The sequence below is a fragment of the Setaria italica genome, chromosome I, assembly GCF_000263155.2.
Source record: "Setaria italica strain Yugu1 chromosome I, Setaria_italica_v2.0, whole genome shotgun sequence".
Lineage (NCBI taxonomy): Eukaryota > Viridiplantae > Streptophyta > Magnoliopsida > Poales > Poaceae > Setaria > Setaria italica.
The window spans coordinates 21,219,146-21,241,349 of record NC_028450.1 but is presented as its reverse complement, the minus strand read 5'-3'; the positions used below and the strand labels follow the sequence as shown (position 1 = coordinate 21,241,349).

General features: G+C 44.7%; 2 protein-coding genes, 1 long non-coding RNA gene and 1 pseudogene across 5 annotated transcripts; 2 read left to right on the top strand and 2 right to left on the bottom strand.

The window, feature by feature from the left end:
* Positions 1–1,265: 1,265 nt before the first annotated feature.
* Positions 1,266–3,260, top strand: LOC101757076 (fasciclin-like arabinogalactan protein 3). The gene has a single exon (XM_004952370.2). It carries the CDS (start codon positions 1,296–1,298, stop codon positions 2,181–2,183), a length of 888 nt encoding a protein of 295 aa, XP_004952427.1. The 5' UTR covers positions 1,266–1,295; the 3' UTR covers positions 2,184–3,260.
* A 118-nt stretch (positions 3,261–3,378) lies between these two features.
* LOC101756793 lies at positions 3,379–4,819 on the bottom strand. 3 transcript variants are annotated; one of them, XR_001164147.2, is made up of 4 exons: positions 4,448–4,819; positions 4,147–4,376; positions 3,829–3,891; positions 3,379–3,719 (listed from the first exon to the last, which is right to left on the bottom strand). It is a non-coding gene; the product is annotated as an uncharacterized LOC101756793 (long non-coding RNA). The 3 variants fall into 3 exon arrangements; XR_214486.3 differs by having other exon boundaries at positions 3,829–4,376; XR_001393218.2 differs by having other exon boundaries at positions 3,829–4,340.
* A 4,292-nt stretch (positions 4,820–9,111) lies between these two features.
* Positions 9,112–11,389, top strand: LOC105914688 (annotated as a pseudogene).
* A 640-nt stretch (positions 11,390–12,029) lies between these two features.
* LOC101756384 lies at positions 12,030–16,165 on the bottom strand. Its single transcript, XM_004952369.3, has 5 exons — positions 15,885–16,165; positions 15,387–15,783; positions 14,008–15,189; positions 13,818–13,906; positions 12,030–12,576 (listed from the first exon to the last, which is right to left on the bottom strand). Exons 2-5 carry the CDS (start codon positions 15,645–15,647, stop codon positions 12,342–12,344), a joined length of 1,767 nt encoding a protein of 588 aa, XP_004952426.1. The 5' UTR covers positions 15,648–15,783; positions 15,885–16,165; the 3' UTR covers positions 12,030–12,341.
* Between the last annotated feature and the right edge of the window lie 6,039 nt (positions 16,166–22,204).

Genomic DNA, 22,204 nt, shown 5'->3' with positions numbered 1-22,204 from the left:
GCCAGGAGATCTTGCGTGCGTAGTCGTCGGCGTGGAGGTCCCTGTTCCTAGCTTCCAGAGAAAGACAGCTAGTGGGTGTCGTTACCTGGTTGTGCTTCATCATCGCGGTCGCTTGGGCCTGGAACAGGGCTCGGAGTTGAGACATGTTGTGGATGCTCTGCTCCTGTGCGCCGATGGCATGGTGTCGTCCTTGTGGCGGCGCGTAGTTGCGGTGGGGCGGTGACCTGGTGCGGTCGCGGCGCCCAGCATCCGCGCAGCCCCAGTAGGCGTCGCCGAACTTGCGCCCATGGCCTGGATGGTCGTAGTCCGGGTGCTCGTCGTCATCGTTGTCAGCGTCGTCGCCCCCGCGCCGGGACGGCCAGACAAAATCACTTTTGCAGGTTTGTCGGGCCGCCCGGAGCTTGGTGCTGCTCCTGTCGTCCTGGCGAGCGTGTCGTCCCCGCCCGTGTCCGCCACCAGCCGCGTCGCCTTCACCGGAGACTCTGCGCCCGACGCCGGTGGCACCAGAGGCTCCGTTCCTCCCGCGTCGCTGGTCCTCCATCCTTCTGTCGCCGTGGTTGTCGTGGGTCCGAGATTCAGGCTCTCGCGGTGGTCGCGGCAGCCTAGCTGGGAAGCGCGATCTCGCGTCCGGTGGGGCGCCATCAACAAGGCCATACCGCCATTCATACCGAAGGTACTTGGTTAGGCATAGTGAGATTACTCCAGAAATTAGTTCGTTTTTTCTTGGAACCGGCGGGCCTTATTAGAGATGGTGGTATTAGAGATGGTGAGGTTAAGAGCATGTTTGGTAGAACTCCATCTAATTTAATTTTTAGTGAGAGTTGATTCTCTGAGAGAAGTGATTCTATGGCTGAAAGAATTCTCTTTAATTCTCTAGCATAAACTTTTAAAATCAGGATGGAGAATCACTCCCCAGAATTAGAGAAACTATTTTTTCCAGCTCCCGGCTTCTTAGTCATTTCAGATTCTGTAAAAATCACTTTTATCTGAAAAATTGTTTGACAGAACTCCTACTGGATTTAAGGAGATAATCAGCTCTGCGAGCTCTGCCAAACAGGACCTAATTCCAACGGCTGAGTTACAGGGTACTCTGCGAAAATTTTTGACCACTCGAGCATTCCCTTCCGTCGAACAGCCTTGAAGCTCGTCACCCAGCCATGCAGATGCGGCACCCCTGATTTAGCGTCCCCCTCTCCGGCCAGCATGCACGTCCAAGTTTAGGACACTAGCCACGCACATCTATTAATCTATATTGCTATCTCTCTCCACAAACTTCGGTGAATCAGGCAGCAGCCATGGCATCGCGTCTGCCCCCCATTGCGCTCCTCCTCGTCCTTGCCGGCCTCACCTCGCCGGCGGCGGCCTTCAACATCACGAGGCTTCTCGGCGAGTTCCCCGATTTCACCACCTTCAACAACCTCCTGTCGCAGGCGAAGCTCGCCGATGACATCAATCGCCGGCAGACCATCACCGTGCTCGCCGTTGACAACGGCGCCGCGGGCGGCATCTCCTCCCTCCCCTCCGACGTGCAGCGCAAGGTGCTCTCCATGCACGTCGTCCTCGACTACTACGACACGGCCAAGCTCGGGGCCATCAAGAACCACACCACCCTGCTGACCACCATGTTCCAGTCCTCCGGCCAGGCCACCGACCGCATGGGATTCCTCAACTTCACCAAACGCTCCGACGGCACCATGGTGTTCGGCTCCGCCGAGCCCGGCGCGCCCAAGAACTCCCAGATGGTCAAGTCCGTCGCCTCCCGCCCGTACAACATCTCCGTGCTGCAGGTCAGCGCCCCCATCGTGCCGCCCGGCGTCGGCGGCTCCGCGGACGCCGGCGCGCCACCCCCGCACAAGGCCACGGCGCTCGCTCCGGCGCCTGCGGCCAAGGGAAAGAAGGGAGCTCCGTCGCCCAAGGATGAGGAGACCCCTGCTCCGGCACCGTCCGACGACGACGGCGGCGCCGACGCACCTGATGCCGACGCGCCTGGCCCGGCTGCCGATGGGCCGGCGGCTGATGGCCCCACGGCGGATGGTCCGGGGGCAGACGGCCCGGCGGCCGACGCGCCGGCGCATAAGAAGAGCAGCGACGACGCGGCTGACGCGCCCGAGGGCTCAGCCGCCGGCAGGGTAGTGGCCGGTGCGGGTCTCGGAATCGTGGCGCTTCTGATGGCGATCATTTGACGGTGACTAATGCGCTGGAAATTACGTGGAAGGGAGTTGCGCTCGCGCTCCCCCGTGCTCGACTAATGTAACCAACAACCTCCCTCCTCCCTCCTATTTTCTGTGTTAAATCTGTTGAGCCTACTTATGATGTTATATGTAGTAGTAATCATGTATGCAGATAGTCCTAAATTGATTTGAATTGGAATATTCGAACCATATGAGAACGAGTCTCGACCCTGATCGCGAGGGATCATACTATCACTACTGGAAAACTGAGCATTCGTCGATGGCGTTAGTACCAGCTGGCTTTTGGTTCGGTACTAATGCGTGGAATTAATACCAGTCGTCATGCATAGTACCACAGGAGCCCCTTTAGTACCAGTTGGGGGTCTTAGCCGGTACTAAATAGTGGCATAGGGACCGGGTGGCCAACGGCTAAATTCTCCTAAAAGTCAATCAGTACCGGTTGGTAAGTTAAGCCGGTACTAAATGGTGTTCATACATGTTAATATCGGTGAGAACCTCCAATCGGCACCATTTAGTATCGGATTGACCAACGTACCGGTACTAACGTACACCCTATAAATCATGTTGTTTCTTCCTCCCCGAGCCCGAGCTCAGCTCCACCATTTGACTGAGAGCTCGGGCTTCTTCACTCCCATGATGACCTAGAGGAGGTGCTGCCCGTTTTTTCACTATTTGTGGGATTTCACTCATCCAATTGTTTTAAAGGTTAGCAACTTCATCCTCCCTCCTCTTATGATTAGTATTTTATGTTTCATGCTTTGTAGCTAGAGAAATTTATGATTTTTTAGAACGAGAATAATCTAGAATTTTTTATTTATACATGCACGGAGAATGAAGATTTTTTACTTATAAGGATAGAGGGAAATTAGAGTTCAAATAAATATAATTTTGTTCTTCATAATACTAATATCATACTAATGTCGTATCGTCGTATTTAAAAATAAAAGTGTGTTGGATATTGAGAAATTCGTATTGGATATTGAGAAATATATTTGCCTAATTACTTTTTAGTAGCATCTTGGATGAGAAATTTAGTTTTATACGAAACAAAAATAATAAACTAATTTTATTGCTTTACAAAAATGACATAGTTGAAAGCTCATGACGACTAATAACTTTATTTTGTAGTTGTTTTAATACAAAATAATTTTTACAATATTTTATATAAATTTGATATATGTGCGTATGATGATGAACTGCGCCTATATTAAATTTACTCCAGGATTACACAGCTTTATTGGAAAGGTAGTAAAACAATGAATTAATCATTGCATCTACTCTTACAGTAGAGTTGTGTAAACTTGCAGAAATAGGCGTTAAGCTGATGCATGAACTAATTTTTAGGCAAAACGTACTTGTATAAATTTCAGAAATGTGCAGATGATGATGAATTGGCCTACTGTTCCTATTGCATGATGAATGAGCTCGATTGGGAATGTAGTAAAGCACTGAAATAAATGATTGCATCTACTCGCCCAGTCGAATTCTGCAGGAGGAGGCATTATCTTGATGCACTCATCTCGCCCACTGAAGGAAGAATTCAGTTCAGGGAACAATATCAGGACAGGAAATGAAACTGCTGCGTGAGCACGGTGATCATGAGTACAATTAGAGAGTAGAGAGCAGAGAGGCTGACCTGGACATTGCCCTTGTGGCCCGCAAAGTCCTTCGAATTAATAAGGCGAATTTCTGTACCATACTACAATGACAGGATTGTAAGATAATCCAACAAAACAATCCGTGCCAGGAATAGAACAACCATACCAGTTTTATCTTTTTGAATTAACAAGGCAGATTTTTGTGGCTGCTAACCTCAAACCAACGGAATAGCACTAAAAATTGGATTGACAGTGTAGAAAAAATCTCCCGTTCCTCATCCATGGATTAATCAGAAATTTGGAAGGCCCATACAAAAATAACGAACTGGGATACACAGATTTGCACGAATGCTCACCTCACAATCCATTCTTCTCTATGCACGGATTGGGATTGGTGGGGAAGCCTAGCGCAAGTCATGGCGGCAGTGCTTTAGACGATGCCCACGGTGGATGGATGCCAACGGCTGCCCACTGGCCTTGGGGATGGATGGCAAATCGCCGCAGGTGGATTGGAGCGTCTCCATGGACGGGAGTGTCATCCGATTTGAAGCTGCGGATGTGGCCAGAGTGTCATCTGATTTGAAGCCTAATCAATAATCTGACTTCAGGTTCCTGCTGCGAAACCAAATCGGATGAAATAAACAGGAGATAGATTACCGGAGCTGCTTGACACCCTATCGGTGAGGACGGCATAACCCATGCGCAGACCGGTCGGGGTCTCTCCGTTGCCTGCCGCCGGGATCTGACGCCATCGCCGGCCGGCCGCTCCATATGGTGCCGCCGATTCGGGAGGGTGCTTGTCGTGAGAGCGGAAGGGCCACCGCTGGGTCGCTGCAAGGCCGTCGCTGGGCTACAGCGACGGGGGACGGGCTGGGGAAGCCGGGAAGGGGCAGCGGAGGTCGCCGGTGTATCGCTCGGCGATGTTAATTGGTGGGTGCGCTGGCGTTCAGGCTCAGAGCCGAGTCGAACCGTGCAAGCTGCTCCGGAGCCGTGCGGGGATTGGCGGATGATGACGCGGCTCGGGACGGATCGGCAAGACGGTGGCCAGCTATAGAAAATATATATATATATATATATATATATATATATATATATATCGGTCAATTGAGTAACATCACGACATGGCTTAAGGTTTAGTACCGGTTAGGTACTAAATGGCGCTGGTTGATCTGCTCGATATTAAATATCAAGACATTTAACATTTAGTATGAAGTAGCGATATTGGTAAGGCACCCAGCACTAAAACAATTTACCGATCAATCGTTCAGCAGTGTATATAGAACCCTCAAGCATTTGGGTAGTTCGCAGTTCGGCTGATCCGCGATTTAGCAATTGATTCGAATCAGGCTTAGAAGTTAGAATTTTTCATACCTGCTGTGCGCCTCTAGAGAAAAAACTGGAGCTGGTCCTGCTAAACGCACAGCCATGGTATCTAATCGCTAATGGAAGAGGCCGAAGGAACCGGAGCTCACAGAGGAGAGGTGACAAGCTTTCTGGTTGAACCTCATCGTCAAACATTAAAATGATCATTGCTGAGCCATTCAAACTAATCATTTGGATCGTTAATAATTGTAATGCAGTCCTCCAATCTAGACATGCAATTTTTTAATTCAAAAGTAAATACTTTGAGGGCCTGTTTGTTTCATTGGAATCTACAGGAATTGGAATTAGTTTCCAAGGTCACCATGTTTGGTTCCCTCCGGAATTAGAAACAGTGATTCCTGATGATTCCATCTTCCCTTCCCCACATTCCGAACAAAATATGAGGAAACTGATTCCCCCCCGAGGCCCCGACTCCTCGCCCCCACTCGCCTGCTCCCGACGCCTCCCGAGTCCCGACTCGCCCCTGTGCCGCCGCCCCCGACTCCGCGCCGCCACCTCCCGCGCCGCCGCCTCCTCCTCCGGCGCCCCCTCCGCCAGCCCCTCCTCCGCCAGCCCTGAATCCGCGCCGCCGCCGCCGCCCCCAGCCAGCCCGCCCGCACCCCGTTCCACCCGCTCGCCTCCGCCCCCGTGTCCCTGCGCCTCGCGCGCCCCTCGTCCTCGTCCCGCCGCCGCCTCGAGGCCTCGTTCCGGGCGCTCTCGGCCGGCCACCGCTTCGCCGGGAGGCCCCGCCGCGTCGTCGCCGCCTTCGCGGGGGAGGAAACCGTGAGTCAACCTTCTCTCTCCGAGATCCTCGCGCGCGCTGCTGTTTCCGCGCCGAGATTCCCTCGCTCGCTGGCGTGGTTGTTTTGCTTCCGCCTAACTGATCCCTAAATTCGGGTGGTTCTTTTTTACTCACTGAGTATGTTCTTTTTTAGAGGCTGTAGACAGATCTGAGGGAAGGGAAGCACAGGGACGGGAGGAGGAGGAGCTCGACAGCTATCCATTTTACTCACTGGAAGATCGACGTGCACCACCAATACTCCTACCTTGGTGAGTCTTGCAGATCTAAGTTTTAAGCTTGCTAGTTTTAAGCATGAACTGCTAATTAGTTGTCTATCAAAAGTTTTAAGCTTGCTAGTTTCTACTTTCAGTAGAATGGAGATATGTACTAGATTTGTGTAAACCATAGCTCTGTACATGTGTTTCTACTGTTTTATAATTCCTGTTTTGATGGTAACAAGTCTCATTCAGCATGGTGATTTATGTTCACTAATGTATGTGCTGCAGTAGATCTGTATAACCATGCTTTCTGGGCTTCTGGCAGAATTAGTGCAAAAGAGGCCATCACAGTAGTATAATTAGTCAAGCTTTTTCTTAGAGCATGCAGGAAGGTCTTCCTATTATTAATTAACTCAAACTTTTAGATAATATAAACAAGTTTGGATGAGAAATGCAAAATTATTGTGGTAACAGGAGGTTAGTTGTAATAGAACATGGAGGGTGGGATGAGTAGTACTAGTATACATGAGCTGCATATGCAGAATTTTGAGTGCCAGCAACAGTCCAATGTATTTTCAACATTTGCAATTGATCCTCTTGTACAATTGCACCAGCTCCTTGCTCCATCGATGCCGTGCCTCTTCTCTTCACCTCAAATGTACTGGTTGTGCTTCATGTGCCAACTGTTTGCCCTTTTAAATTTGCCAACATGGTGATATGCTTTGTAATCAGGCAGTGACAAGCTGATGACATTGAATAAAAACTATTTTGTACACCTGGTGCCTATCCCCAATGTTTTGTAGGAATATATGCCATTTTAGTGCAAACCTGGAGCATCTCCTAGAGTGAAATTAGGTTAGGCATTGGGGCGCTCCAGAGTTCAAACTATTTGCCAGTATTATTTTTGTTAACTGATAAATTTTATTACTAGATAAAGCACTTGCCTCTTGCTGGACCCCCATTACTTTGGTGTTGCTCTGGTTATTGGCAAGGCTAGCAGCAGCCATGAGCTGTCTTGAATCATGCATATTCTGAAACTTCGCAATAGTTTTAGAATAACTATTCAGACTCTCTGCATATGAACACAGAAATGGATGTCAAGTACTGAAGGTGAAATAGGCTCACTAACATGTTACAGATGGTTTGTGTGGGAGTAGTTCACCAATGCTTGATGATTGATCCACTTCCCCATTTCTTGTTTCAGATAAATGGCTATCATCAGCTTGAATGTCAGAGTGTTCCTGAGGCTGTTTACTCTTATCTGAACTTTCCTTTGCAGCGTCACCAGATCCTGACCCAGGTATCACCCTATGTATACTTTGCAGGTTCAATTATTCATTTAATGTTACATTTTGATAGTGTAGTCTGGTACATTTTGAATGCGCGGGGTGCCTTCTTAATGGAGAGGTGATGTTGTTGACCTGCATAATTGTTGAGAATATAGGGCCAGTAGGGGACTCCCCTGCTGTTCAGGTCAAAAAAATGCTGAGGGCATCTATGCTTAGGCTGTCAAAGAAATCACGCCGCAGCTTTGGCGTGGCCAGAACTGCGGCCTGGCGAGCTCCGGCGGCTACCAAACAGGACCATAATCTTGTTGTGTTTTCTGCCTTATGAACCCCATCACTCAGAACTTGACATCTCCAACTATAAAGGCAGTTAGTTATTGTGTTATCATCAAGGAGTTGTCTGGTTCAGTATTGAGATGCAGTGAATTTCGGTGTGGGAAACTTGATTACTGGTCACCGAAACAAACTAGGAAATGCATGCTTAGACACCAAACAAACTGGGAAGTGATGCTTAAAACAACTTGAGATTGTGGTGGTCCTTCCACCTAGCAGAGCAGACTTTAGTTCCGCTGTGCATTACCTTGTAGTAGAAACTGTGATGGGACCAGTAGACGCCCATCTCATGACTCTTGGTGCTTGCTATTGAAATGAAACAAGCATGGATAGTGCATTCTTTGCAGGTTCAATTATTCATTTAATGTTACATTTTGATAGTGTAGTCTGGTACATTTTGATTCTGCAATATATAACTGGACAGAAACAAGCATGGATAGTGCATTCTGTTTTTTGGACCTGTTGAGTGTATTCTGTTTTTTTGGACCTTGAACCTTGTTGAGTGCATTCTGTTAGGTTTCCAGTGACAGTTAATATATGTTAACTGAGAATCTGAAATTCTTATTTTTTAACACAAGAAGTTACTGATTATCCAAAATAGTGTAGCATTTTGATGATAAATTAAAATATTCCTTTTTGCATATGTGCTTTAGATGCCTGACAACAACATAGACTTGGTTAATACAAGCATGGAGCAAATGAGAGAGATGAGTAGGAAAAAGAGAAAAAGGGTGGCTGCTTTATTTGTTTCTGCTGTCATGAGCATGATTGTGCACTGGTATCAGCGTAAGAGACCTAGACATATTGTTGATCCGAATGAAGTGGCTGAGAGAGATGTAGCTACACGCAAACAAATGCTAAGAAATCTGTACCAAGGATCAAATGTCTATTGCTATGATAGTTTGCGCCTAACTAAGAGATCATTTTATGACCTATGTGCCATCTTACGTGAGAGATGTGGTATGTGTGATAACAAGAATGTGTCGGTAGAAGAAAAGGTAGCAATCTTTTTGCTTGTAGTGGGTCATGGCACTAAGATGAGGATGATTCGTAGCTCATATGGATGGTCACTTGAGCCAATCTGCCGTCACTTCAATGAGGTGCTTAGAGGTATTCTATCATTATGCCATGAATTTATCAAGCTTCCTGATCCATCAGCTGTACAACCTGAGGATTCCAAGTGGAAGTGGTTTGAAGATTGCCTTGGAGCATTAGATGGTACACACATTGACGTTTTTGTGCCTTTGGCTGACCAAGGGAGGTATAGGAATAGGAAGCAACAGATTACCACCAATGTTTTAGGGGTTTGTGATCGTCACATGAAATTTGTTTATGTCTTAGCGGGATGGGAAGGATCAGCTTCAGATTCACGTGTGCTACGTGATGCAATGTCTCGGGACGATGCATTTGTTATTCCAAGTGGGAAATACTATCTAGTAGATGCGGGATACACCAATGGACCAGGCTTTCTTGCTCCATATCGATCCACTCGCTACCACTTGAATGAGTGGGCTGCTCAAGGGCATAACCCATCCACTGCCAAAGAACTATTCAATTTGCGCCATTCAACTGCTAGAAATGTGATAGAGAGAACATTTGGGCTATTGAAGATGAGGTGGGCTATACTAAGAAGCAACTCATATTTTGACTTGCAAAATCAGGTATTCCGTAGTTAGTAACCTAGCTTGAAATTCATCTCTGAATGACCCTAGCTAGCATGCAACTCATTTCTACTAAATTCTTGCAGATTAGGATCATTAATGCTTGCTGCATATTGCACAACTTTGTAATTGATAGACAGAGAGATATGGATGATTTACTTATACACCAAGTTGATCAAGTAATATCTTTTGAACCTCATGAAGTTCAAAGTGAAGTGGGTATGATTACCAATGTTCAATCAACAAATGAATGGAGCAATTTTAGGGATACCAAAGCTAACCAAATGTTTGCTGATTACCAAGCAAGACGTGGTCAATGTATGATAAATTTATCATCAATGCATGCTTAAACTTATGATATTTGGTTTTACTCCTTAATATTTTACTAATAACCTTTTGTTAACTTTTTTCCTGTAGGATATGGAGAAGGGCAAGAAGTCAGGCTCGGGCAGGGGTTACATTTCTTGGAATGATGACATGGACAAGGCTCTTCTTGACACATTTGTGGAGTACTATAACAAGGGTGACAGATGCCAGAATGGGTGGAAGTCTCATGTCTATACAGCTGCTATCAAGAATGTCCGAGAAAAGTGTAATGTGGATATCTCAAAAGACAACATCATGGCGAGGAACAAGACCTTTGACAAACACTACACTATCATCAATGGTATGCTGGAATCAAGTGGATTTGGTTGGGATTGGAACAAAAACAAAATATCTGTTGATAGTGATGCTGTATGGGAAGAATATGTGGCGGTAAGTTTCAAAAACCACTTATTTACTTAAATTTGTGTTAAGTTCAGAAAAACTAAATATTGCTTGGTGGCAACATGTGGTGACTGGCCGATTGCTGACCTATTCTTGTGGTGCTGGTGGTACTGTTAGACATGAATATGGTGATAGTAATATGAAGTATCTGGTCTTGCACATGGTCGGATGTCTTTTAAATTTTCAGTGACTTGCTTGTGGAGAATCTTTAAACTTGACCACTGACTTTAGTTTCAGTTCTCTAATTTAATGAGGCCAGTTTCTCAAGCTTACTGTGTATCTAAACTAATATAGTCCTTTTCTGAAACCTCTGTCAAGCTTTCATTTGAGAACCTCTGTCAAGCTTACTGTGTATCTAAACTAATATAGACTTGATCAACTCAAATGTTCATAGGACTTGTATACATGTGTTAACCATGTTAAGCTTACTGTCCATTAACCATTGTCAAATGTTTAATGAACCTCTGTCAACCTCTGTCAAGCTTACTGTCCATTAACCATGTTAGCTGATGTCATTCATAGGACTTGTATACATGTGTTAACCATGTTAAGCTTACTGTCCATTAACCATTGTCAAATGTTTAATGAACCTCTGTCAACCTCTGTCAAGCTTACTGTCCATTAACCATGTTAGCTGATGTCATTCATAGGACTTGTATACATGTGTTAACCATTTGTTTTTTTTTGTAGAAAAACAAAGAAGCTTCTGGGTATAGGCACAAGACTGTCTTGTACTGGGACTCAATTAGCTTGGTGTTTGGCAAAGACCATGCTACCGGTGAAGCGGCAAGGACTGCAGCTGAGAGCTCAAAAGACATGAGTAAGGAAGATCTTAGTAACAAAGAGCCCACATCATCGGCAACTTCAGGAAGTTTAAAGAGGCAACGGTCAGGCGACTCTTTTACCTCTATGATGGCTGAAAAACTAGACAAGTTTGCTGAAGCACTAAAGGAGGAAGCCCCTAAAGGACCAACATCAAAAGAAATTCTAGACACTGAATGAAGTACAAGGATTGGATGAAGACACTTTGTTGGACCTATTTGATATCCTGACCGGTGATGCACGCAAGTACGAGTCTCTGTTGGCGCTTCCAGAGAGGATGAGGAAGAGGTGGCTTCTAAAACAGCTCAACAAGTGAAGAAACTAGTTCATCTATATCAAGTGATGGATAATATCTATTGAACTTGTAATAATATGTGGCATTGTATGTACGATTTCTGTAGCTCATCTGAAAGTATTATCTTGTATTTTATCTGTATTTTCCTAGCTGGAGGTATGTAACTCGTGTATGATGTGTCCTTGCATAAAGATTGTTCATGGGTGTCATCGACGCATAATGAGCTCCATGCTAGGAATTTCGAAGCTATCAGATTTAACCTATATTTTCCAAAGAAGTAGTTTCCTCTCTAATCAACCAAACAATATTTGGAATCTAATTCTAGGAATTAGTTTCTTTGTACATCCAAACAAGAAAATTGAAATGAATCTAATTCTATGTAATTTAATTTCTATTGAATCTAATTGCTAGAATTAGATTCCTAGAATGAGATTCAATTCCATCGAAACAAACGGGCCCTGAGAGAATATGCAAGTTTGCAATACAGTCCTCCCATATAGACATGCTACCAATTAACCAAATTATACACACAATACACATGCTTAGTGTACAAAAGTAGTATCATCAATTGTATTGTATCACACGGATGTTTACAACATCAATTTTGTAGCAATCGATAATATACTGCGCAGTAATTCGTGGTCAGAATATGCTTTAAAGATTTTCAAATCCTAATACGTGGAGTGCATGGTATAAAACACCCAAGGGATTAATGGCAAAAAACAGATCAGGCCATCAAATGTAAAAATAAATGATGTAAAGATACACACCAATCCTTATCATGTATTTCCAAAAATGGAGAAACCATGCTGAAATCCATATATACAAAAGCTAATGACACAACTCAATACACGTTCAGACATTTACTTCTTGGAACGATTCAAAAAGATCAACAAAGCAATCTAACGATCGGAGGTCCTGCTAATATGATTCATCTGTGCAGCTATGCAACATTGGTTGTCACTTTGCTGCTCATCTACCACTAAACTAAGCCGGAAAAAAAGCTAAACAACACATCAGTTCTGTTAAGTTAAAAACCATTCCATGTTGGACTGTCTCTTCCTGCTCCATTTCTTCTCATACTTAAACTTCCTAAACTTTCGTTGTTGCTTCAAGGTATTTGAATAATCCCTACCTTCTTCACATTCAACAAAATCCATAAGATCACTCCAGTCTGGTGAATATTCGGGATGACACTCCAAAAAGGCATGACCATCAGCCTTTCCAATTATGGACAAACACTTCTGCGGGGTGCCCAACCTGCAACACAATATTAACACAATTCAAAATCAATATTCATTAGCATTTTGCTAAGCTAACAGACACATGAATCAGAGATCAAGATAGACACAAAACTAGTATTACTCCTACATGTTTATAATAGGTCTAAAGATGGTAACAACAAAACAGTTCGCCATCATCAATTTGTTGATCTATAGAAATTCACCTGATCAAAACTCAGTAGAAGGGTTTAAATTGATCTTGACTATATATCACAATACACAAAAACAGTAGTGCAACAAACCAGTAAACATTGCAGACAAAGGTGCACACCAATACTTTTTATTTGTCTCTGTCCTTCCAATAAAAAGTATCTACAAAAAATATATCATTTCGATGGAACCATATCCAGCATTGTGATATACTATCTGCAATTGCCATACACCCACCAAGAATCACCAGGAATCCGGGGTCCATGGAGTCAAGGAGACGTTGGTCACAGGAGCTAAAACTGTTGGTCGATGGGGCACATGGTAGCTTTCTTCAGGGTGCTAGTTTGGGACAGGGTTCATCACCCCAATAGGTCCCAAGTCAATAACACATGGTTCCAACCAATTAAGTTCACATAACACCTAAACATCGATTTGGAAAAGGGAGGGGGGAACTGATAACAAGGAATTGGGCATTGAATCATTGGCCAATTCCTCCTGTATGAAATTGATGTCAGAAAGTACCCTGGTGCACTTAGTATTACTAAACTATGCAAAAATATAATGTCATGGATGTAATTTGAAATCTAATAATGTTGTTTCTGTAGAATAAATGCCACTAGGCAAAGCATGTATAACTGTATTGTCTCAGACGTCACATCTAGAGATATCATAAATCTCTAAGAGAAGACCTCCCTCCCTCCCTCGCACGTGTCCAACTAAGACTTCGCTGATCTGCAAGGTTATGAACTCTCTCTCTTGTCCAACTAATACTTCACTAATCTGCAAGTTTATGAACATGGCTGATGTAGCACCATTGTACTTGTACATGTCCTTGAATATTGTTGGTAAAATTGTTCGACAGTTTCTATAAGTTAGTAACAGATGGAGCAATACCTTTGCTATCAAAATTTATTAACCCATTACTGTTCTTTCATGTACAAAGCTACTAAGATAAATACTAGAAGATATTGTTTTTTGACTTCATTTCCACATTTAACATACGGAACAAAGACAAGTTTCTCAATTGTGGACGTAAGCAACAACTGAAAATATGGTTTCAGACGCTACCTGCTTCCATCTCCATCAACGCGCCTGCCTTTATGAATTTTACGTATGGCTTCATACCGTAATGCCATCGCCTTAGTCCGTGCAGAAACCTGCATATGCGGTACTCAAATAAAATGAAATTGCAGCAACAAAATAGAGCAAAAAAAGCAAGTCGATATGAATCAAGAAGAATCAATATATTTAGTGCTACCTTTAAGATTCCCTCCTCGGTAGAGCAGACAACTGCAGATTCTTTTGAAGAAAGCTCAAATGTACTCAGACCTTCCTCTTCGGCAATAAGATTCATGGACATTATCATCATGACAACGCAACCTTTCCACAGAAAGCCAAGCCTTTTTCTTACACAACAAAGTGACATGGTGGCAAAATGAGCCAACATTGCCATTGAGGCTCTTTCCCTATCCACAGGCATCCCAATAATATCAAGTAAGTCATATCTAAGAAGCCCATTAGCTTCATGTTGCCCAAGCAAACAGATACTTTCATATATAAAATTGTACCCCGTGCAGAGTGTTGCATAATCTACATTTTCTTTGTCACCGGCAGATGCCATTTGGCTGACACAATGCAGGATGTGTAGAAGTGAGGAACTCATTACTCTAAGTACTGCAGCAAGGCAAATGATCTCATCTGATACTTCAGTATCAGATTCATGCACATCCTTTTGCTTTGCACAGTGCAAGATGTTTAACAATATATCCTTCACAACCATAGATGATTCTTGCCTGAACTTTTCATGAAGGATATGCTGGTGTTCTTCAATTAGGCGATCAATGTCATTCTCATTGGTGGGCAGGTCATCACCAGAGTGCAATTGGCAAAACAAAAGCAGCCCATTGATCTGACTTCTGAGTTTCTGATCAGTGGCATCTGTGATACAGCAACATAAAGGTATTTCCTTAACAAAACGACTCCATGGGGTTTTCACACCACCAGTTCTGTTGAAAATATGCAATGCTGGTAAATATCTCACATAAAGATTCATGGCATGCTCAAATGCTAGCAAATGCAAGTCCACATTTCGATCACTGATGCATCTTGACACGAGCAGTAAAAGATGTGCCTGGACAACAGTTGGCAAAGGAAACAAGCAGGTCCTGTGAATCAGCGCAAGAGCCCCCTGAAAGCTAATTTCTGGAGTCCCCCGTGGCTCATTCCCTAACCAAGAAAGTGCACTCCAAAACACCTCAAATCCTTCCCCATTCTCCAATGATGAAATGAAATGGCGGCACACAAGCTCCAGCATGAGGTGGTGATCACCCTGGCATGGCAGGGCCCTAGTAAAGATCCTTGAGCCTTCTGGTGCAGCACAGTCAGCCATGGCCAAGCAGCTCCTCAATTTCCCATTAGAAACAAGGCTTTCAGCGAACACCTGCAAGAACCAGAACAAAGTTCACTTATCCAAACCAATAAGCCCACAGCACACTCAAGTGGAAGGGGCCATCAACACTTCAAACAAATTCCTGAATCTTTCGTAAAGGAATTGACGCAACCAACTACACAGAGGGCACTTAACGAGTACATCTCGTTTCAAAAAAAAAAAAGAAAAAAAGAAAAAAAAACGAGTACCTCGAGTGATGGGAGGAGGGAGGGGGACGGGTCGCCGGAGAGGATGGCACCAAGGGAGGCGAGGAGGCCGCGGCAGCATTCAGCGGCTAGGCTTGGATCGCCGGCGTTGAGAAGAGGCAGCAACAGGAAGCAGCGGCGGAAGAGAGCCAGAAGGTCGGCGCAAGGCGGGGACGTCGAGGAGGAGATATCGTGCCGGGAGAGCTCCGACAAAGTAAGGGTCACCACGCACCGGGCGGCTTCGAGCTTTTCGGCGTCGGGCATCGGCGGCGGATTGGGAGCGGAAACCCGAGAATTTGTTGCCTCCGAGAAGGAGGAGCGAGGAGAATCGGGATGGGAGGAGCAGGCAAAGGGGTCCTTCACGAACGGCACCTATGGCCGGCCTTTCCCTGAGCTCTGCCTGCAAGAATCACGAGCAGAAGCGCATCAATCGTCTCCTCCCACTAAAAATTAAGCCTTCAAGAGCGAGAGATTTTCCCAGGATTTAGTCGAGGGACAAACCTCGGAGACGTCGGCGCCAAGAACACCCAGATTCCAGATAAAAGGAGAAGGGCTCGCCGGCGTTGGGTACCCGTGGAAGACGGGAATGCAACGGCGGAGGGCGGCGGGGTTCTCGAAGCGAAGGAAGGGCGGAGTGGCGTCTGCGGCGGCGGGGGCGGCAAGCCGGATCCTGACGGAGAGAGGAGAGGAACGGTGGCCGCCCAGTTGGACGGAAGGGTGGCGGCGGCAGGTAAGGCAGAAGGTTTCTGTGAAGGGAGATTGACGGCGACGGCGGTGACGTCGTCTGGTTGGGGGTTATAATTTTGGATATGCACCCGGCGCACAACACATGGGGAGAGGGCAACATTTGAACATGCCACCCGCGAAGATTACTCGCAGTCGCCGACTCGTGAAAACCCGCGCAGATTATTCGCAGTCGCCGACTCGTGAAAATGCTACATTTGCCACGACGTCCTGGCTACTCCTATTTGGAATTTGAAGCACATATTCTAAAAAGTTAGAACAAAAAGTATTTAGATTCTTCTGGTAGGGCTTCTTGAAGACTTGCCAAACAGACAGCAACGAAACGGCTCTCCAGCTGGAGCCGCGCGATTTGCACTGAGAGGAGCTAGGAGGAGGAGGGAAAGCAAAAACTCCGACTCCCCACGACTTCATCTCCTCTGTGGGGCTAAAGTCCCCAGCTTGCACCTGGGTGCGGGCGAAGGACCCCAACGGCTCGAGTGTAGGAAGGTTGGAGGGTGGCGACGGCACAGGCATGAGTGTGTGGGTCAGAGGATGGTGGTGGTGAGAGCGCGCAGGGGTGGAGTACGCCGACGGCGCTGGCGCACGGGAATGGAGGACAGTGGTGGTGCTAATGTGAGGAGGCCGACGCGTCACGGGGTGCTGGAAGGAGATAGAAGGAATGAAGAATGGATAATAAAATAGAGAAAGGAAAGGAAATAAAGGATAGAAATAATGGGAAGAAATGAGAAAAGGAAAATAAAAAAGGAAAAAAAGAGAAGGGTACTAAAGACATTTCACGTTTTTATCTATTTTCAACTACCAGGAAAAGCTGTTTTACGAAAAGTTTTTCAAACCAAACAAGTCGAAGTTAAAAAAAAAGCTGCTCCACCTGAGGAGCCATAGCTAGAGTCATTTCAGCCACAGCCAGACCTCTGCCAAACGAGCCCTTAATTTACTTGCTGGTGACACAAAATTCATTTTGATTGTTTTTTTTCCATATAGGAAATCAGAGGAACCGGGGTCATCCCCTCTGTTTCACAAAAAATATGTTAACTATTGCTTCACCAATTGGCATGGTAAGAATTTAAATGGTTTCATAAGATACTCTCTCTACCCTAAAAGTACAATGTAGCATTTAAAATTTGTCAAATAAAAATGCAACTGCAGTTCTATACCAGATTGATGGGGCCATTTTCAATTAAACGTGACCGCTCGGTTGGCATAGCCATTTGGTTGCTCCACCAATCTAATTGGTTGTTAAAAGGTTATTAATTTTCAAAGCAATGTACATGCTCTGTTAGATGGAGTCGAGAGCCGATTAGTTTAATTGAGTTCTCATGGTAACTAATCACGATTAATTAGGAACATCTAAGTCATTTATATTCTACATTATTCTTTGTGAAAGTCATCTTAGAATTACATTCCTGGTGACTTGTGAGACCAAGAAAGTGTTCCTCTCCTAGCTCTCTTTGCATGTGACAAGCATTTAATTAAGAAGCAAACAAAATATATACCCGTTGCCCACTACTAGAAAACCCACCTTTAGTCTTGGTTGGATAAAGCCATAGATCCTGAAAATCCAACCGGGACTATGTTTTCGAGATAAAAGGGATTCCTTTAGTCCCGAGACATTCACCCAGAACTAAAGACCCCCATTAGGGGTGGTCGCGTAGGTGCAAGCACGCGCCAAACCAACTGGGACTAAAGGAGGTACGTGTACGATTTGCATGCAATATTAATATGGAAAAGAATTTTAAAAAAGTCTTAAGTACTAAAGGGGTATGTGCATGCGCATGCACGTACCCTTTAGTACCTAAGACTTTTTTAAATTCTTTTTCATATTTTTAAATTCTTTTTCATATTAATATTATATGCAAGTCCTATATATATTTCATGACAATAATATACATACAATTCTTAGTAATTATGCACATCAAACTAGTATTTATACAATTACTATATATATATATATATATAATAATTTGTCCTCTTCATTCTTAGGATCCTCCCGTCGTGGTGTTTCTCGATTCGACTATTGAATGCCCATCGTAATAAAATTCCCCCACAGGATTTATCACCTCGTCCACTAGGAATCCTATGCGACCTTCTTGGATTGCCAAAATTCTCTCCTTCTCCAAGAGTCTTTCTTGAATATTCATCATTTGTAATTTGGAAATATGTGAATATTACACAAACAATTAAATATAAGGAGCTAAAAAATAATTAATTATTAATAATTTTATTTTACGTACATCTATATCATGCGATGACAACACCTTGTCATGCACAAAATTGTTCATGTGCTCATAGATGTAGTATCAATATAAATTATTGCCTTGTTCCTGTCTCAAGCACTTTAATGGGAAAAAGACAAGTTATGAAATATTCGTGTTATAGAATGTACAAAATGTGCAAACTTCATACGTACCGGGAACGTTGTATTGAATGTAAGTTTTTGTTTGAATTCACCATGGTGAGTCTTACGGAATCGTTTCCATGCGCCGCGGATTAAAATAATGAATGATACAGTGTTACGTGAAAATTTAGAAAACAAACTTTTGCATAGAGATAAAGGTCCAGAATTATTACTAGTTTAGCATATCTTGAATGTCTTTGTACTCCGCCGGTGGTTTCCTCAAACACAATAACATTGATTTTATCAATCATAATTACGAGGAGAATCTAGTGGAAACTGCGTACATAAATGTTCATATTAGATAGAGACGGTGATCTAGCAAGATGCGACGGTTCTGGTGGTGACAACGGTCCTTGAGGTGGATGTGCTGGAGATGACAGTCTTGAGTTCTAAGGAGATGGTCGATGCAGAGGATTTACGGGGAGCAATGATGCCTCCTTGCCGGGGATCATGATGTAGCATTTCCGCCATAGAATGATCCCATGAAGTGCATATCCTAGTGTCCTTTCCCCTGTTGGAGGTATGCCCTAGAGGCAATCATAGAGATGATGATATTCCATTTGTATCCATGATTTGTATATTGTGTTCATTGAATATCCATTAAAGGCTACTTGAATTGATTTGCAATTATGTGAATTGTATGTGAAACTCTTTACTTGTATGGTTATTCTAAAGTTGTCCCTAGTCGGAGTTCATGTGAGGACACACATGAATATTAGACTAGCACATGTATTAGTTGATGACTATGTTTCACAAGTCATGGACATGGAGATGTTGAACTAATAATGTGGACACATGTGGAGATATGTGCTAGGACTGACCCAACACGAGAAGTAGTTCTCTCTTTAAACAACATATACGCTTTGTCCTTAGACCTGAGATTGTCGCATGTATTCTAGATGTGGACCGACCTACTTAGGGGCTATCAAACGCTACGCCGTAACAGGGTAGTTATAAAGGTAGCTTTCGGGTTTGTCAAGAAGCATGCTATGAGACATGGTCAATCAAGATGGGATTTGCCCCTCTCTGATTGAGAGTGATATCTCTGGGCCCCTCGAGTGATCGGATCCGAAAATGCATGGCCATGCTACGTACGGTTAAGAGTTAACCTACAAAGGGATTCCGAATCACAGGATCGAGAAAGAGCGGTCGGCTTGAAGCTAGACCAAATATCGTGAGGCAAAGGGAATAGCATGTATATTATGTTGTGATGGTTCGTCTGATATGATCTTCGTGTGCGTATAGGAGTTGGCACGTCTTGCTAGAGGCCGCTACCGACTATTGGGCTGAGTAGGAGTACTCGGGCCATGTCTATACGTATCCGAACCCATAGGGTCACACACTCAAGGGGCTGGAAGCCCAATTTGGATCAGATCCGAGTTGGATTAGGTTTAGAAGTACTAATGGGCCTCGGATCCAGAGGCTCGTCAGGAACCTCTATAAATAGAGGGGTGGGGGCGCCCTAGGGTTTACACCTTTTGGCAAAACACACCTGCCGCGCCTCCCACGCCCTCGCCTGTTGCAACTCGTGGATCTAGCAGTCCGGCTTGTGACGCTTCCTCCCTGCACGTGTGGATACCTTGGAGGTGTTGCACCTGCAGCACTTGGATGAGCCGCCGACGAGCCACGACGAGCCGACGACGAGCCGCGGCACCGGAGGCGATCTTGCTGCACGTGGACGAGCTGCTGGACGTGATCGACTACGTACGACTACGTTGATCGACTACGTACGACTACGTGATCGTCTTCACTGCATCGACGCATATCTACATCTTCCGCACCAGTAGTACGTCGAGTGGTAATCCCGTGATCCTTATACGACAGTTCTTCCTGGTTATACGCGGTAGAATTTTTGAATTGCGCTAGTGTAGCCTACCTCGTATCCCAACAGTGGTATCAGAGCCGTAGCTGCTTAGTTTTGGATTCGGGATGTGTGCATATGGAGATATGCGAGTTTTCTGTTTGATCTATGTCCTGGTTTCGTGCCCTTGCTGCAATGGTAGTGTAACGACATACTCCTACCGGTCGGTTTCCGCCATCGGAGTTAAGTGATACACGTAAATCCAGTTGCAGTGAGCGAAGATCAATATGATTGGTCGAATCGAGATCCAGGGTCATACGCCAGGCGCATTAGATGTGCAATAGTAGATGGGATCTACTGCCGGGGTCGGGATTTTGCCGTATGCGTATGCTTCGGTAAATCAGCCGTAACTTTTCGGTACGATCTCGGATCGGGGCGATTTTTATATGAAAATTGATCTACAGAAAAAGTTACACATGAAATTCAACGCTTTGCCGTTTTCGGCGAAATTAGATTTCCCAAATTCGGCTTGAAAGATGGAGTTTCGGGCTTTCGAAGTTTGGAACGTTAGGACGCCTAACTCTGTTTTGCAGGATGTATGTATGTATCTTGTGATCAGTATGGCCCCCTTGTGTATGTGATGCATGTGTGTAACTCATTCATGACCTGCGTGTCGCGCGTACGGCAACACGGCAGGAGCCATATGTGTTGTCACCTTATTGTATTTAATGGTCTGCGTATCAATCTGTGATGATCCAAGCAACTATGTAATCTTCATTACTAGATTCTTTACTAGCTATTAGGCGTAATAGCATACTCTAGTTCTTGGAGGACTCATCACCAGGAGGATGGCGCACATGGAACATGGAGATGGAGATCACCATGGTGAACAGGTTCTATGGAGATGGAGATCACCATATGAAAACGGGCCATACTGTGTCACAGCTGTGTGAATGCTATTCTGTTTTTGTTTTACTTTCTGCATGCTGTGATGTTAGAAGTAGAACGATCCCTCACAAAGTTTAAGTTAGTATGCCCTCCCAACTAAAACTTGCACCGTCCCATGTCTTGTACAATTAGTGGTGGGTCTATGAAATTAGGGTGCCACTAGTTTTCCTTGACTAGACGGGTTTGTGTCGGACACTTACACGCATAAGGGTTGGTTTGCTTAACAAGGTTATCTTAACGGTTAAGGACCTTGGGGCATAAAGGTTGGGTGCCGAGACATAGAGATGTCACCCAACAACAGGAGTCATATGTGATATGATTAGCAAAAGTTGCTTACCGATCTACCTCGTTTGCTAGCGGTGATGCTAAATCTCACTAGTAGACTTGTTAGTTGTGGATCCTGAATCACTAAGTTTCAATAGAGGGATATTGATTTTAGTGGGAGTAGATTCTGTTAAAATAGTTTAATGTGATTTGCTCTATCATGGATACGTTTGTCTTAGTGTATTTTGCATTAATTTTGTTGTAGATTAAATGGCACCTAGCAACACCACCACATCGTTTGCTTTGCGTTTGGTCCTTGAGAAGGACAAGTTGAATGGAACAAACTACTCGGATTGGATCCGTAACCTGAGAATTGTTCTCAGGGCTGATAAAAAGGAAGAGGTTCTAGACACCCCACTACCACCAGTACCTGCTGATGATGCATCTGCTGCCGTTAAGGCTGCTTACAAGAAGACATTTGATGCTAATCTTGAGGTAAGCTGCCTTATGCTTGCTTGCATGGAACCCGAGCTGCAGATACAGTTCGAAACAAATCATGAGGCACACGATATGATCGTGGCGCTCAAGGACATGTTCCAGACACAGGCTAGGACCGAAAGGTTCAATGTGTCCAAAGCCTTTCTGGAGTGCAAGTTAGCAGAAGGCGCA

Excerpts from the sequence above, each read along its gene's own strand:
- LOC101757076 (XM_004952370.2), top strand. The coding sequence starts at position 1,296 with ATGGCATCGCGTCTGCCCCCCATTGCGCTCCTCCTCGTCCTTGCCGGC.
- LOC101756384 (XM_004952369.3), bottom strand. The coding sequence starts at position 15,647 with ATGCCCGACGCCGAAAAGCTCGAAGCCGCCCGGTGCGTGGTGACCCTT. Across the intron at positions 13,907-14,007 it reads CCGAGGAGGGAATCTTAAAG|GTTTCTGCACGGACTAAGGC; the intron begins GTAGCACTAAAT and ends CCGCATATGCAG. Across the intron at positions 12,577-13,817 it reads GTTGATGGAGATGGAAGCAG|GTTGGGCACCCCGCAGAAGT; the intron begins GTAGCGTCTGAA and ends ATTGTGTTGCAG.